At 34.7% G+C, this 13,904-nt stretch overlaps 1 protein-coding gene across 1 annotated transcript in view; it reads left to right on the top strand.

The window, feature by feature from the left end:
* Window positions 1-13,904, top strand: part of LOC129746254 (developmental protein eyes absent) — a 122,349-nt gene that overhangs the window by 52,792 nt on the left and 55,653 nt on the right. The window contains exon 3 of the mRNA XM_055739835.1: window positions 923-969. Coding sequence (XP_055595810.1) covers window positions 923-969 — 47 coding nt within the window. The remainder of the gene's footprint in view (window positions 1-922; window positions 970-13,904) is intronic.

The raw sequence follows: 13,904 nt of genomic DNA, 5'->3' as shown, positions 1-13,904 counted from the left end.
TATTGTTATCTTACTTTTAAAAGTAAATTCCTTATCTATCAGTATATTACTTAATTTATCGGCTTTATCGGTGAAAGGGATTGTCTTTTTTAGTTAGAACGCCATATATCAAATTTTTGTTCGGCACGGGCTTACTACTGTGAAGTGGAAGATTCAGAAGCGGAAACTTGCAGTGCGAACGACTAAAAAGATGGCATGTGATCGCTCAGATAAGCTCCCTTAACACTAAACATACCGACACTTTGTATATACCTATTCATACCGCGAGCGGTCAAATGACGGCAAACACCGTTTTCGCTAAAACTCCCTTGTTTCTCAACCGATTTCTACCAAATTCAAAGTTTTGAAAAGCTTATAATTCGACTCAAATATGCTTCTCAGACAATTTTCAGCTACAATCAATAACTTTAAAGTTATTTACAGTACAAGAAAAATTTTATGAAAAAACATGCTTCAGGACAAAGGTTGTAAATCAGTTATTAAGAGTTCGAAAAAAATTTCACTTAGTGCCTGAGAAAGCTGAAGTTAGAAGCTATTTGTTGCACATATGGAAAAATTTTTTAAAAATTTTCTAAGATCATGGCCACAAAAAATGTAAAAAAGTTGTGTAAAACCCGTACTTTTCAATCAATCAACTGCTTAAGCTGTTCCTGTTACAGTAGAAAATTTTGAAAAAGTGAATTGAAAAGTTTGTTATCATCGCGTTTCGATACATGTAAGTTTCCGCTTGTGGGGCGAACTACGCTTGGCCTACTATTGTGTGGTGGTAACAATTATAAATTACGGTGAATTATCTCTTCATTTTCTATCAGTAGACATATTTTGTAAACTTTACAAAAATTGATACCTTTTTTTTCTTACATTCTATAGATGATACTTCTCCAAATACATTTACTAACAATTACTTTTATTTCTCTTTTAGGGAAAAAGATCACGCACAGAAGGCCCGGATTCAGCTGATAGAAATCGGTAAGTTATTTTTCCAAAACAAAAACTATTAAATTGCGTATTCAATCATTTCTTTTCTAAAGCTGGATAACTTTTCGTAGACATGATAGGTTTTTGTTTACACATTAATATTAAATAAAATCGAGTTCCAAGAATTTGTATGAACGAACTTCCGATAATTTTAAGATTCGCATTCAATAATTTCAGCTTATTTAATGTGTGCTTTAAAATACACGGAATTAAAATTAAATTACCTTTGCAGTATCCTGCCGTTCCAAACCGAACTGTCTCATGCGACTTTTGGGCTATTTTCACTTTTTTGCTGGAAACACTCTCTTTTAGTGTTAACTTTCGAATAAAAACACAAACAAGTATACTTTGTTCTGAACTTATACGAAATTTTCAACAAGGTGGCTGTTTCTATGTTGATGTTTCTACGCAAGAATGTCACACTGGAGAGCTTTCTATGAAAAATGCAAATTTTATCAAAAAATTATCCTTTAATTATTTTTAACTGTTAAAGATCTTATTCTTATTCATCTGAACTAATTCTAAAATAGTGGGTGAGGGAGGAGTCCGGAGCCTTTAGTGATTTACGTGGAGAAAATTTCACCAACATTTATCGCTAAGCACTACTTATAAGACTTACTTACTCAACAACACTTTTTTTTTGTAAACAAAGAGGAAAGTATTTCTTAAATTACGGTTCAACGTGATTGTTTGGTAAAAATAGAAATGGCAGTTTTTCTTAGAATTAGTATCGGTATGCGTTCTGATTCAACGCAAAAGTTTCAATTTCAACACAAAGCATTTTTCGCTTTAATGTTTCATTGGTTACATTTATTTTTTGCAAAAAAAAAAATGTAAAATGAAAAACTTTAACTGTTTACTATAAAATATCGATGAATTTTTAGTTTGAGACAAATTCTATGAACATGATCTATGCTGGAAATTTTACCTGTAGGCACTCTAAATTTGAATGTTTTGTCAACTCAAAGACAACAAAAGAATATATTTTGGGATGATCAGTAGGGTGTTCCAAAATTGAATAATGTATTGAAATCTGGAGGCTCACCCACCAAATGGTAGATACGAATATGGAGAACAAACTTTTGTTTGAGCCGACTAAGAAAAATCATGTTTAGAGGTGCCGCAAGCGCGATCTTTGAAAAAAGTCCACATTAAAATAAAATGATCCAATAAATTCTGGGTCAAAATTTTTTCACAAAATTCATACCTATATTTTTAATTTTTTTTAATTTTGTTTGTATTAAATTCTTCACGTAAAAAATGAAAAATGCACCAAATTTGTATCAAAATTTAAAATAAGTAAGCTATTTTCAAGAAAAAATATGTTTGTGATCCAAAAATGTGTACCAAAATGTGTATCTAGCGTAAATGTTTTTGATACCAATGCCATCAAAAGATGAGGAATTTTGTGCACTTGCCACAGATCCAATATTTGGATGAAAAACCAGGTTTTTAAGTTTCTTCAACACAATGTCTCAAAATCTCTTTCACACTTGAGTTTCAGTGCAACCCCTTTCCGTTGTCAGATTCAGCTCAAATTTGGCATATGGACTTCTGATGATTTCATTAAACCATCCAAGTCTTTTTTGCAAGTTTGTTTTATTTTGAAGTAGGTATTTGTTAAGACGGATTTGATGAATTAAATCAAAAATTTCCTAAATTGTGATTTTTATTAAGGATTAAATAGCTCTTTACACGATGATACGAACAACATGATTTGTTCGGCAAAGATTAAGTGCACAAAAAACAACATCTTTTGATGGCATTGGTATCAAAAATATTTTAAAACTAGGTACACATTTTGGTCAGTTGAATACAAAATTTTTGGACCAAAAAAATATTCTTTTCTTGAAAATAGCTTGCTTATTTAAAATTTTGATACAAATTTGGTTCATTTTTCAGTTTTTACGTGTGGAATTTAATACAAACAAAATTAAAAAAAAAATATCTATACTTTGTGAAAAATTTTTAACCCAGAATATATTGAAATTTTTTTTTTTTAAAGTAGACTTTTTCAAAGATCGCGCTTGCAAAACCTTTAAACTAAACATGAATTTTTTAATCGGCCTCATACAAAAGTTTGTTCTCCATTTGGAGGGTGAGCCCTCAGATTTCAAGACATTAACATCCTAAAATATATTCTTTTGTTGTCTTTGAGTTGACAAAACATTCAAATTTAAAGTACAAGTGAAATTTCCAGAATAGATCATGTTCATAGAATTTGTCGTCAGAAATTCAAAGATGTTCTGAACGAGCCATGAACTTATTACTAATTTCGTTTCAACACCTAAGGGGCCATTCAAATATGATGTAACGTGTTTTGAAAAGAAGGGGTTGATTTATATTTAGCAGCTTGTTACGCTTTGTGGATTTTGGATAGAAAATTTATAAAATCAGTGTTAAATAAGGGGGATGGAAGGTTGAAAATTACCGAAAATTGCGTTAAGTTATATTTGTATGCCTCCTTATAGTATATTCAGACATTTTTTTGAAGTATCACATTTTGCAGCATTTTGAAATTTTTCTATGTAAATTGATGCAGATTTAGGTGCTCTTACGTCGAGAGACGGAAAACTATGTTAATTAGGTGATATCTAACGTAAACATTTGACGTCATCTGTAAGATCTAAAATAAATCTCTTTAACGATGTTAAATTCTGTTTAAATATTTCGTGTTTCTAATTTAATTTAACTGTTATAGTTGTGTGGTTCCCAAGTCATAAATAGTTCTTGTAAGATTCTAATTTCATTAAACTTTTTAGATTAATTGTTAAATGCTGGATCAATTTTCTTATATAATTTTGTATTTGATCAAAAATTTGTTTTAATATATTTCGTATTTTCACATTTTTAATTTATACACAAATTGAAATTTTACGCATGCTTCTGAACATAGAGATATGATCGTTTTATTCTCAATTTCTCTATATTTTTTTGAATAATTCAGGAAAATGTTTGTTCGTGCTGATTAAACGAGACCTATTTTATATGATTTTTACGGAAAATCAAATGAGATTCTTTACGCTTCTGAAAATGAAGATATGACTGTTTTTATTTACCCTAAGTTTTCCTATATTTATCAAATAATTCAGAAGATGCTTTTTCGGACTTGAATGTTTTGAATCAAATGAGCCCTATATTGTTTGTTTTTCCGAAGAATCTAATAAAGGCTGTTTGAATTGCTGCACGCATCGAAAAATGGAGTTATGGCAAGGTTGCTGATCTTCGCTCAGAATGGTTTTTCACCCCGATCCTAGTCACCAACGAGTTTACTCCTCAACATAGAAAGTCCGTTTTCTTTAGAAACGACGCTTTTCAGCATCGAACGACGCAAACCTAGTTTGTTTTTCTTCCCCTCTTTAGTGATCCGTGATTTTCTATGTTACTATCGGTAACCATCAAACAAACATCATTCGCTTCTAATGAAAACATTGCGCGTAGACGGCGTCGAATTCTTCGACATCTACTCGACTCGCTGACGATCATGCTTCGCCGCGAACGCTTCATGAAGGAAAGCGAGTTAATTCTTGGAACGCAATAGATGCCCAAAAACCAAATTTTTGCCAAAATTGCCTTATTTTCCTCTCAAGGTGTGTTAATTATTTTATTAAATATCGGTCTTAGTCTTTATCCCAGGAATTGATCCCTAGTAGCATTCTTCCTTAAAGGTCTGATTTTGGGCATGAATCAACAGCATCGTCATCAACTCGCGCCGAATCAACTCGCAAACGAATTCATTCATTAGCGAAGCGAATGATTGCTGGAGTAAACAACGACTAAAAATCGGAAGGAGAAAATCAACAAGGAACGCTAGGCAACACAAACAGAACGAAAATTCATAGTACATGGTTCACTAAGACGGCGTTCTTATGTTGTATGTTTTGATTCGTTCGAGAGTCAATGTCAAACAGCGTCGTAACTGTGGTTGCGTCGTAACGATTGGAAATTTTGAAGCAAACGAAGCGATTATCAGTAACCCTGAGTTATGGATGTTATACCCTCATGAGTCAAAATTTTCTTTTCTGAACTTTTTTTTTCCTGAGTTATTTGAAACATGCAGAGGAATATAAACAGCCCTCATACGATTTCTCTGAAAAAAAACACCCAAAATAGGTCACATTGGGTTCGACATTTTCAAGAACGTGAAAGTCTTTTCTGAACTATTTGGAAAATATTGGGAATCTGATGGCAAAAACAGTCAGAAAATGGAGATATAAGCATGCAGTGACTCAAATGGCCTTCATTCGATTCGTCGGGAAAAAATCATACAAGAAAGGTCTCGTTAAGTTGAAAATATCCAGAACAAACAAGCTTTTTTATAAGCTCTAGGAATTGAGGGGGAATCTAGGGGAATTGAGAGTACAACCTTAAATAATATCTCAATTTTCTTAAGCGTGTGGTGACTCAAGCAGCTTTCATTGAATTTCTCGGAAAATTCGGAAAATAGATCCCTATTGGTTAAAAATTTTCAAGTCTGAACATACTTTTTTTCAAAACTGTTTGAAAAATGTATTGGAATTGATGCATTTTACAAATCTCATATATCACGGTTAAAATGAAAGTTATGTTCAATGGAGTTAATATTTGAACTTCAGACAAAAATACGCTGGAACTAACTCTTAGTAAAAGAGGGAATCTTCACATTGCATTGTCGAATCATTTTTAGAATTTGGGAAATTGTAACACGTGAGGATTACGATTTCGCGAGTGAGGATTCAGCCTCTCCCATACAACTTCCGCTTTCATCAAACGAGTGATTTACGCGCCACCTCATATGAGGACCACTCGTCGAGGTTGATTGCCCGGCTAGACTCCCGACCTCAGGGCGGGTTGTCCAAATGGATCCGAAAAAGGACACGGAATGATTAGGGGAATGGGGATGCCAGGAAAATAGACCAGCAGTTGCACCGTCGTGCCAAAAGGATAGCTGGGACGCAAACCGTTGTTCTATCCGCTCGAAAAGCACTCCCTTGCGCATCTCGTCATAGGTGGAACTCACTCTTACAAGTTTTTCCTTCCCGTGATAGAGGCGTAAGCGAGGGAACTGTTTTCCCGAGCAGTTCAACCCGGAGTAAAATAAAGAAAATAGAAAAAACATCAAGAAAACTCTAGAAACTAAGCGGACAAAACACGTGAAATACCTTTTAAATCAGACGCAACTGTTCAGGGGAAAGCTGATTCAAATTACAACCACATATTATTAGACTACGGAACAAATAAATAACATTTATTTAGATGAAAACTTTTTACAGCGTGCTAACTTTTATTTCTATACTACATTGTTTTATTCGGTTTATTTTTATAATTGTATTTCTAGATTTTGTGGTTGATTTCTAAATGTAGATTTACATGTTTGTTCTATTTGTTCCTTCTGTTTTGCTTTCCCTATCTGTTGTGCGGTTTATCTACTCGAGGATGAGAATTAGCTTATATTGGCGAAGCTTTCTCGAAATGGGAAACTGTTTGAGGGCTAAGTTTCCAAACTGTGTGTGTATTACGGGGCCAGAATAGTTTTCAAATGCGCATTTAATTTCGGATTTTCATACTCACGGTACCGTGTTTGGCTCAATGCCGATGAAGCAGAGCGATCTGGCTCTTTGTCCGGGGAAAACTTACTGTTGTTATTGTTGTTGTTGTAGCTGTTGTTGTTGGAGTAAACTGTGGGACCTTACATGGTGATGATCAGGAGCTGATCCGGTGAATCAGGGGCGAATATCAATTGGCCGGGATGTTTGGCGAACCGGCTGACGAAAACCGTGTGATGACGGACGGTTCCGCTTCCGACGTGGCCTCGTCGGGCAAACTTTGAAGCCTCCCGTGGCTGGATTAACGAGGTTCCGATTGGCTTATCAATCGCTAGAACGGTTGTGGTGATGGCTCCCTATATGATAGAATGTCGGACGATATTTCCACAATAATTAACACACACAGTTCACACACAGAATTTAGTTAAATTTTTACCTTTTTTGATTATCATACGCACAACGGAATTAATCACGCACAACACTAATTCCTAGCCTAATAAGTCTAGCTATAATGGGAAAAGGAACAGAACAATCAACACCTAACTCTCAAGATACTTCACGTGGACTTTTACTTTTACTAGACAATTCGCGAAACAAAACAAAAATGGAAATCCTCGCTTTAGCCTAAACCACGGTCTGGATCAAAGTGATCGAGCTTCGTTCCGTGGATCCTCAGTCAGGTCGCAAGTAGGAAAATCCTTTGACCTTTGGAGGGGAAATCCGATGACCTACGAATCCGGTCAACGAACTTTCAAACCTGAGTTCGTGTACTCCAGCTATGCTCTCGGCATGACATTGGGAATCTCCTTGTGTCTTCCACAACAAGCCATCTCCCCCTTTCATTACCGAACCTATTCGGATCTCTGAGAACAATCTCGAGAGGTGACACTCGATCACTTGAGTCATGAAAGCGGATGTTGCATGAAATCATGTACCAAAGATTGTATGGCTTAGAACATATGACGTAAAGCATGTCGACTGATCGTTTCATTAGAACGGCACAATATTGATAAACAATAACAATAAATAATTAACGTGAACTTATCTAACTATATGTACAGAAATGTCTTATTTTCGATTTTAATTATTATTTATATATACAGAAATGTAACCACGTTACAAAATCATAAATAATATTGCTGTCGCGCGATAAAGGGATAATTGAAATCAGTGGTAAAAAAAACTATCACTCATCACTGTTATGAAAATATACCAAAACATGAATAACAAATGCGAAAGGGTTTCTAAAAATATGTTCAAATCTTTTAAGTAAATTTTCCGAAACGAATAAAAAATCCGTCATTTTCTACCATTTCAAAAACTATTAGCTTTTACAGCTAAATTAGTGAGGAAGCAACTATCAAAAGGATTCATATTGAAAGAACCAAATATTAAAATACTTAGCTTGGATAAACTTGATGACGCCAACTGGAGTATGATCTGATTTTACTCTCGAGCAATCCGTGGGTGAAACTCAATTATCATTTAAGTAAATTCCAATACTAAACAAATTTGTTTGGCCCATTTTACTATCGACATTATCAAAACGAGCCACTCTATCCAAACGGAACCAAACTAGCAAAACAACACATCATAGCAATCAGATTTTTTCCCGTGTTGTCGGTCTGACATGCTCTTTAAAATATCCAATAAATACATTTCAAAGAATCATAAATTAATTCCGTTTAGTTTTTTTCATTAACATAACACTTAAACTTTCTCTGCCCAGCAAAACAAGCAACTAACACGATTATTTCCGTTTCTCGCACTGCATGGTAAACAAAAAATTGCCTATGCCATAACTTTTGATTTATGCATTTCTTTCGAAAGCCACCAATTTCTAAAAATAGTGTTGTTTAATCCGCGTTATTTCACTTAAAGTTGATACATTTATGCAAAAAATCGAGAAAAAACTTATCTTGGAAAAACCGCTGAAAACGCAGGAAAAAATCAGGACCGTGAGAGAAAATCGACGGCACTCGACCGCAGCTTACTTCGATCCCTCTATCCTTATCCAGCCTTCAGCTGACTCTTCGAAAAAGAATCAGACAAAATATATCTGATTTTTCTGTACAAGTTGAAAAAAAAATAGGGGAATGGAGGGTAAAACAACCCAAACAACCATTGTCTGGTAATGGTGATGGTAAAGTGTCTATAATAAGAAAACATAATACAATTTCTACTGCGTGCTGTAGCTCAAACAGCCTTCAATCGATTTCTCGGAAAAACTCACGAAGAAAAGTCTCATTTGGTCTAGAATGACTAAGTCCAAACATACATTTTCTGCACTCGTTGAAAATGTATAGGAGAGTTGGGGATCGAAAAGCCATTATATTTCCGTTGGTAGGCTCGTTAAGTGCTATGCTCAATCGATTCGTTGAAAACTTTCGCTTAAGAAAAGTATGTTTTCATAGATTGGGAGGGCAGAATTTAATTTTTATCGCGGTTTATACACTTTTCTGTCCATAGTGATCAGTTTTCAGAGAGCAATTCGTTGAAAGGAAATCAATAAGCGAGGACAGAATGTTTTATCTAGATTGAGAATCAAGTAGCAATTTGATCTCTTCTCCTTCCTCACGAAAACGTAAGTAGTTTGAATCCAGTCATAATAACCGATGAACATTTACAACCAGTATGGCAAAAGTTAATAAAATCGTAAATCGATTATTTGTTCAATTTCTTCATTTTCAGAGAAACAGAGGTACATATACAGTACCGTTCATAATTGTATAGAAACTGGAAGCACGCGCACTGTCACTTCGACTTTGAACTTCCATAACATTCGACTCTGATGATATTTTTTGATCAAATTTTCTGCATTAGATAGATCAACTATCACACTATAATATAACAAAATTTGAGCTTTCTGGAGTTTGTGTGGCCTGAGATACAGTCATTCTACGAAAATCGGACTTTTTGGACTTTTCTCATTCAAATTGTAATATCTCGGAAACTGCGCTGCATTTTTTGTTGAAATTTTGCCGAGTGATTGTTGAATTGTAAAGCTATCATGTCTGAAGTTTTTGAAAAGTTTTATCGATGGGATCAAAAGTTACGCGGGGTACAATTTTTCAGGCATAAACCTAAAAATGCGATTTCTATAGAATTTTGGACGATTGTTTTCATAGGAAACTCCTATTTTATGTTTAACAACCAGTAAATCTATTTCAACCAAAAAATCAAAACAATATTGCGAGAACCTGATTTCAAAACACAAATAGACCTTTTATTTCATTTTTTTCATTTCATCATTGCTTTTGCCAGACATTTTTTGACTGATTTGTGGATGGAAACGATTATGTTCTCATGAATCGTCCAAAATTCTATAGAAATCGCATTTTTAGGTTCATGCCTGAAAAATTGTAATTCCCGTAACTTTTGATCCCATCGATAAAACTTTTCAAAAACTTCAGACATGCTTACTTTATATTTCAACAATCACTCGGCAAAATTTCAACAAAAAATGTAGTGTAGTTCCTGAGATATTGCAGTATGAATGACAAAAGTCTAAAAAGACCGATTTTCGTAGAATGACTGTATCTCAGGCCACACAAACTCTAGAAAGCTCAAATTTTGTGATATAATAGTGTGATAGTTAATCTATCTGACGCAGAAAATTTGATCAAAAAATATCATCAGAGTCAAAAGTTATGGAAGTTCAAAGTCGAAGTGACAGTGCGCGTGCTTCCAATTTCTATACAATTATGAACGGTACTGTATTTCGATAAAAAAAATTATCAGTTTTGAGTTGATAATGCCAATCATTTTACATCTCTAAGTCAATCTGGTGTTATTTTTAGATTTATAGAACTTTATTTTATACTCTTTTTATCGAAAGAAAACAGCATCAGAAGGAAAAATATATAAAAAACCGGCACTTGGTTTTTCTGCAGGAATCACAAATTATAGTAAATTAGTTTGAATTTTTTGTTGTATTTTTTCTTTGCAAAAAAAAGGCAATAAATGAGTGGGGAATGTGTTTTGAAGCGTTGCGTAATTTCCATACGGTGTGTCGAGGTAGACTGAGTCACTTAGGGGATATTTTTGAATTTTGGTTTTGGTTCAAAATTCAGCCATGATTCCGTAGAGAGTTTTTAAGTAACTATCACTTGAGAAAGTTTTAACTTTATGTATGTATGGAAAAAATCAATTTTTAATCGGAAAAATCAACTTCATATTTGTTGCTTCTGTGGAACCGATCCTGCTTATGGTTTTGTTTAATTCTGTAAAGCCAATTTTCCGCTGAACACTTTTGTCCAAAACCGTAACCTCGTGTTATATAAGGCAAAAAAGTTATAAGCTGAGCTGCTGAATACGGGTAAGTTATTTGGCATTGGAAAACAATCTATCGAACTGACATCCCTGCTAGTGCTTAGCCTATGTATTGCTTGCAAAGCAGTCATGGAATATCTCGCTAGGCATCAACAGTTGTTACAGTTGATTTGATTGTTTTTCAATGCTAAAGACATACCCCTATTCAACGGCAAATAACTGTTTTGCTTTATATCATAAGTGGTTACTGTCTTCGACAAATTTGTTCTGCGGAAAATTTCCTACAACGAATTTTTAAATGATATTGTTTTGTAGCTTTTTTGCCACTATTTTAAAAATTATAGGTAACTCAAGTTCGGATGATCCGTTTTCCTCCGCAGCAAGTGCAACTGATCAACCCGTTTGGAAATATTTATCCGTTGATGGGATGAATGAGGCAAAATGTTCTAATGAATAAAACATTCAGATGTTCCCGTTCCCAATATCTAGAAGGAATTCATGGACCGTAGATGCGTAGCGATCGATAACTCGCGACAACAAGCCCAGCGGGAAGGAATTGGGTGGACATGATAAAATTAGACGAATAAATGCCGAGATAAAACAAACAAAACTGCCCAAACTGTGCGGATAGCTTCCCATCATCCTGAAACAAAACCAACGAACAGAAAACGCTTTGAATTCTTGAAAACCAAAAAGAAAACCTGCACATTAACAAGATTGGAAGATCCCCCGGAGGTTCGACACGGTGGGAAAATGGCCATCAATATGCAGATGAGCCAGGGTGACGATTGGATTGGCTCTCCAACTGACTGGCCTTTGTTGGGATTCGTTTTATTTTATTCTTTCCCTTGATTTTCTTCCCAATCCGGTATCGAACTTTTATCGATTCAACAAATTTGAAATTGCCACAAAATATTTAGATAAACGCCTGTCCAGCCATTAAAGTGATAATCAATGCTAAACGGCAGCCGGTTGGTCATCGATACGATACCCTCCCTCTGGTTCCTGACACCTGACACGACACTACGAGGAGATGCTGTTGTAGATTTTTGGGGGGCGCACGACGAGTTCAGTTCCAGTTGGCAGATGATTTGCGAGACATGGGAACTGGGGATGTTTTGATGTTTTTTTTCTCTCTTTTTGGAATTCAGATGGATTGGTCAATTGAATTCCGAATATTTCACACCAATCATCGGAGATGGGAACTCGCATTCGGCAGTTGATGTACCCAGAAAAAATAGAAAAAATTGCCTTCAAGCGATTCAATGTATGGCTGTTCAATTAAATGGACAATTGAAACGAGAAATTTTAGTTAGTACACCAAATTTTGTTACACCTTTTTTAAACACATTATTTAATTATGTCATATTAATAAACTCCTTGAAAAAGGCATAATAAATGCCGAAACGTCGGACGAAGAAATATAAATCGTTTAAGGATTTTTTTTGAGTAAAATCGCCGAAATTTTTTTGGAGATTTCCGACTTCAATGTGGTGTAGTGGGGACTTTCACTGGGATTTTACCGCCTTTCTGAGCCCTCCCAATGCCTCCCTTAAAAAACTTCGCTTACTGCAGCCAAGTGAGCTCTCAACTCCGCATGGGAGCTGTAGGGACCACTTTGAAAATAACTTGTATATATTTTTATGAGCAGCGTTTTTTCAGTATTTTAAAACTTTTTTTTCTTCACGCGTGTCCCATAAATTATTTGTATCGTCTAACCATCATTCAACACCACCGATAAATTGTTGACTTAATTGGTTCAAGATCAATACGAAACCATCAACACCAATAATTTGCTTCCTCCTGGTACATTTTTTCTCTCAAAGCCATTCAAAGCGCTAAAAAACTTATGTTTCTTTCATCTTTTTTTTTCACGGTTGGCGTCATAAAATTTGATACTTTTCAAGTGCGGCTCGGAAGAAAAATCAGATTTCACTCGGAAGAGAAAAACTTTTTTTACGCTTTCAAACGTATAATGTAACAACATTCCTCCCTCACAATTTCCCGACTCCTCTAGCTGAGGAAAATCTTCGCTCGTAGCTAGACGCTCAACACCAAAATAAAGACGTCTTTGGTGAAGCTTTGCGACAGACGCGAGACGCCACGCTCTATTCGAGCTGATTTGTTTAAAATTTCTCGTTCCCGTCTAACGATATGTGGTCCAGATCTGGATTATCCCCCTTTCCTCTAGAGACAAAACCCGACTTTGGAAAGGCAAGAAGACCAGAAGGACGCGGCCAGCCGCTAATTATTTCGGCGCGCGGGATCATCATGACATGCGTTATGATGGCTCTTTTATGTGGGCCATCATCGTCGTCGTCTCTCGTCATTCAAAAATGCTAACGATGAATGTTGAGAACTGAAATAATGAAAAAAAAAAAATATATGAAACAAAATGAAGCGATCGCTACCATATCGTAATAGTGGAAGAAGCACATGTATTCGCTCTAATGTTAGACAAGACAAAACGGCTGTCAGAGTACTATTTATAGGTCAATCGCTGTTTTTTCTTGGTGGAATTAAAAAAATATTTTATTGTGGGAGGGTAGCTAGGCATTCTGCTCAGAGGCTCATCCATCAAAAAATTCTTGATTTTATAACTTTGAAAAAAAAAAATCATAGTTTTGATACATTTTCGGCAATTTTGTATAAATTTTTATATTATTTCATAATTTTCATTTCAAAATTTGAAAATATTTTGATGCCATTTGACACAACTTTGCAGCTTTTGGCAAAATATTAATACATAGAAAAATATATAAAATTAAACACTAATTTTACATAATTTGAACACAATATGGAGACAATTTTCCCAGAAGAACTTCAGTTTGAGAGAATTTTGACACAATTTAAAAACACCACCAGTTCAACTTAATTTTAAGCATTTTTTTGGGGAATTTTATTATTTGGATTTGAACACATTTTTGATGCATTTTTTTAACAAAAAATCGTCATAGTTTTAAAACAATTAATAGCGTTATTATAGCGTAATTTTTTTAATTTTGACATTTAATTTCAATATTCTACGGTTTTTTAATTTTATATTCTACGTTTTAAATGAACTTTAAGATGAGCTTTGACATTCTGGTGACATACATTTTGACAAAACATTTAACATAAACTTTGCCA

This window comes from Uranotaenia lowii, chromosome 2 (assembly GCF_029784155.1).
Source record: "Uranotaenia lowii strain MFRU-FL chromosome 2, ASM2978415v1, whole genome shotgun sequence".
Classification (NCBI taxonomy): Eukaryota; Metazoa; Arthropoda; class Insecta; order Diptera; family Culicidae; genus Uranotaenia; species Uranotaenia lowii.
The sequence above is the reverse complement of the archived record's forward strand: the minus strand, read 5'-3'. Positions and strand labels throughout refer to the sequence as shown.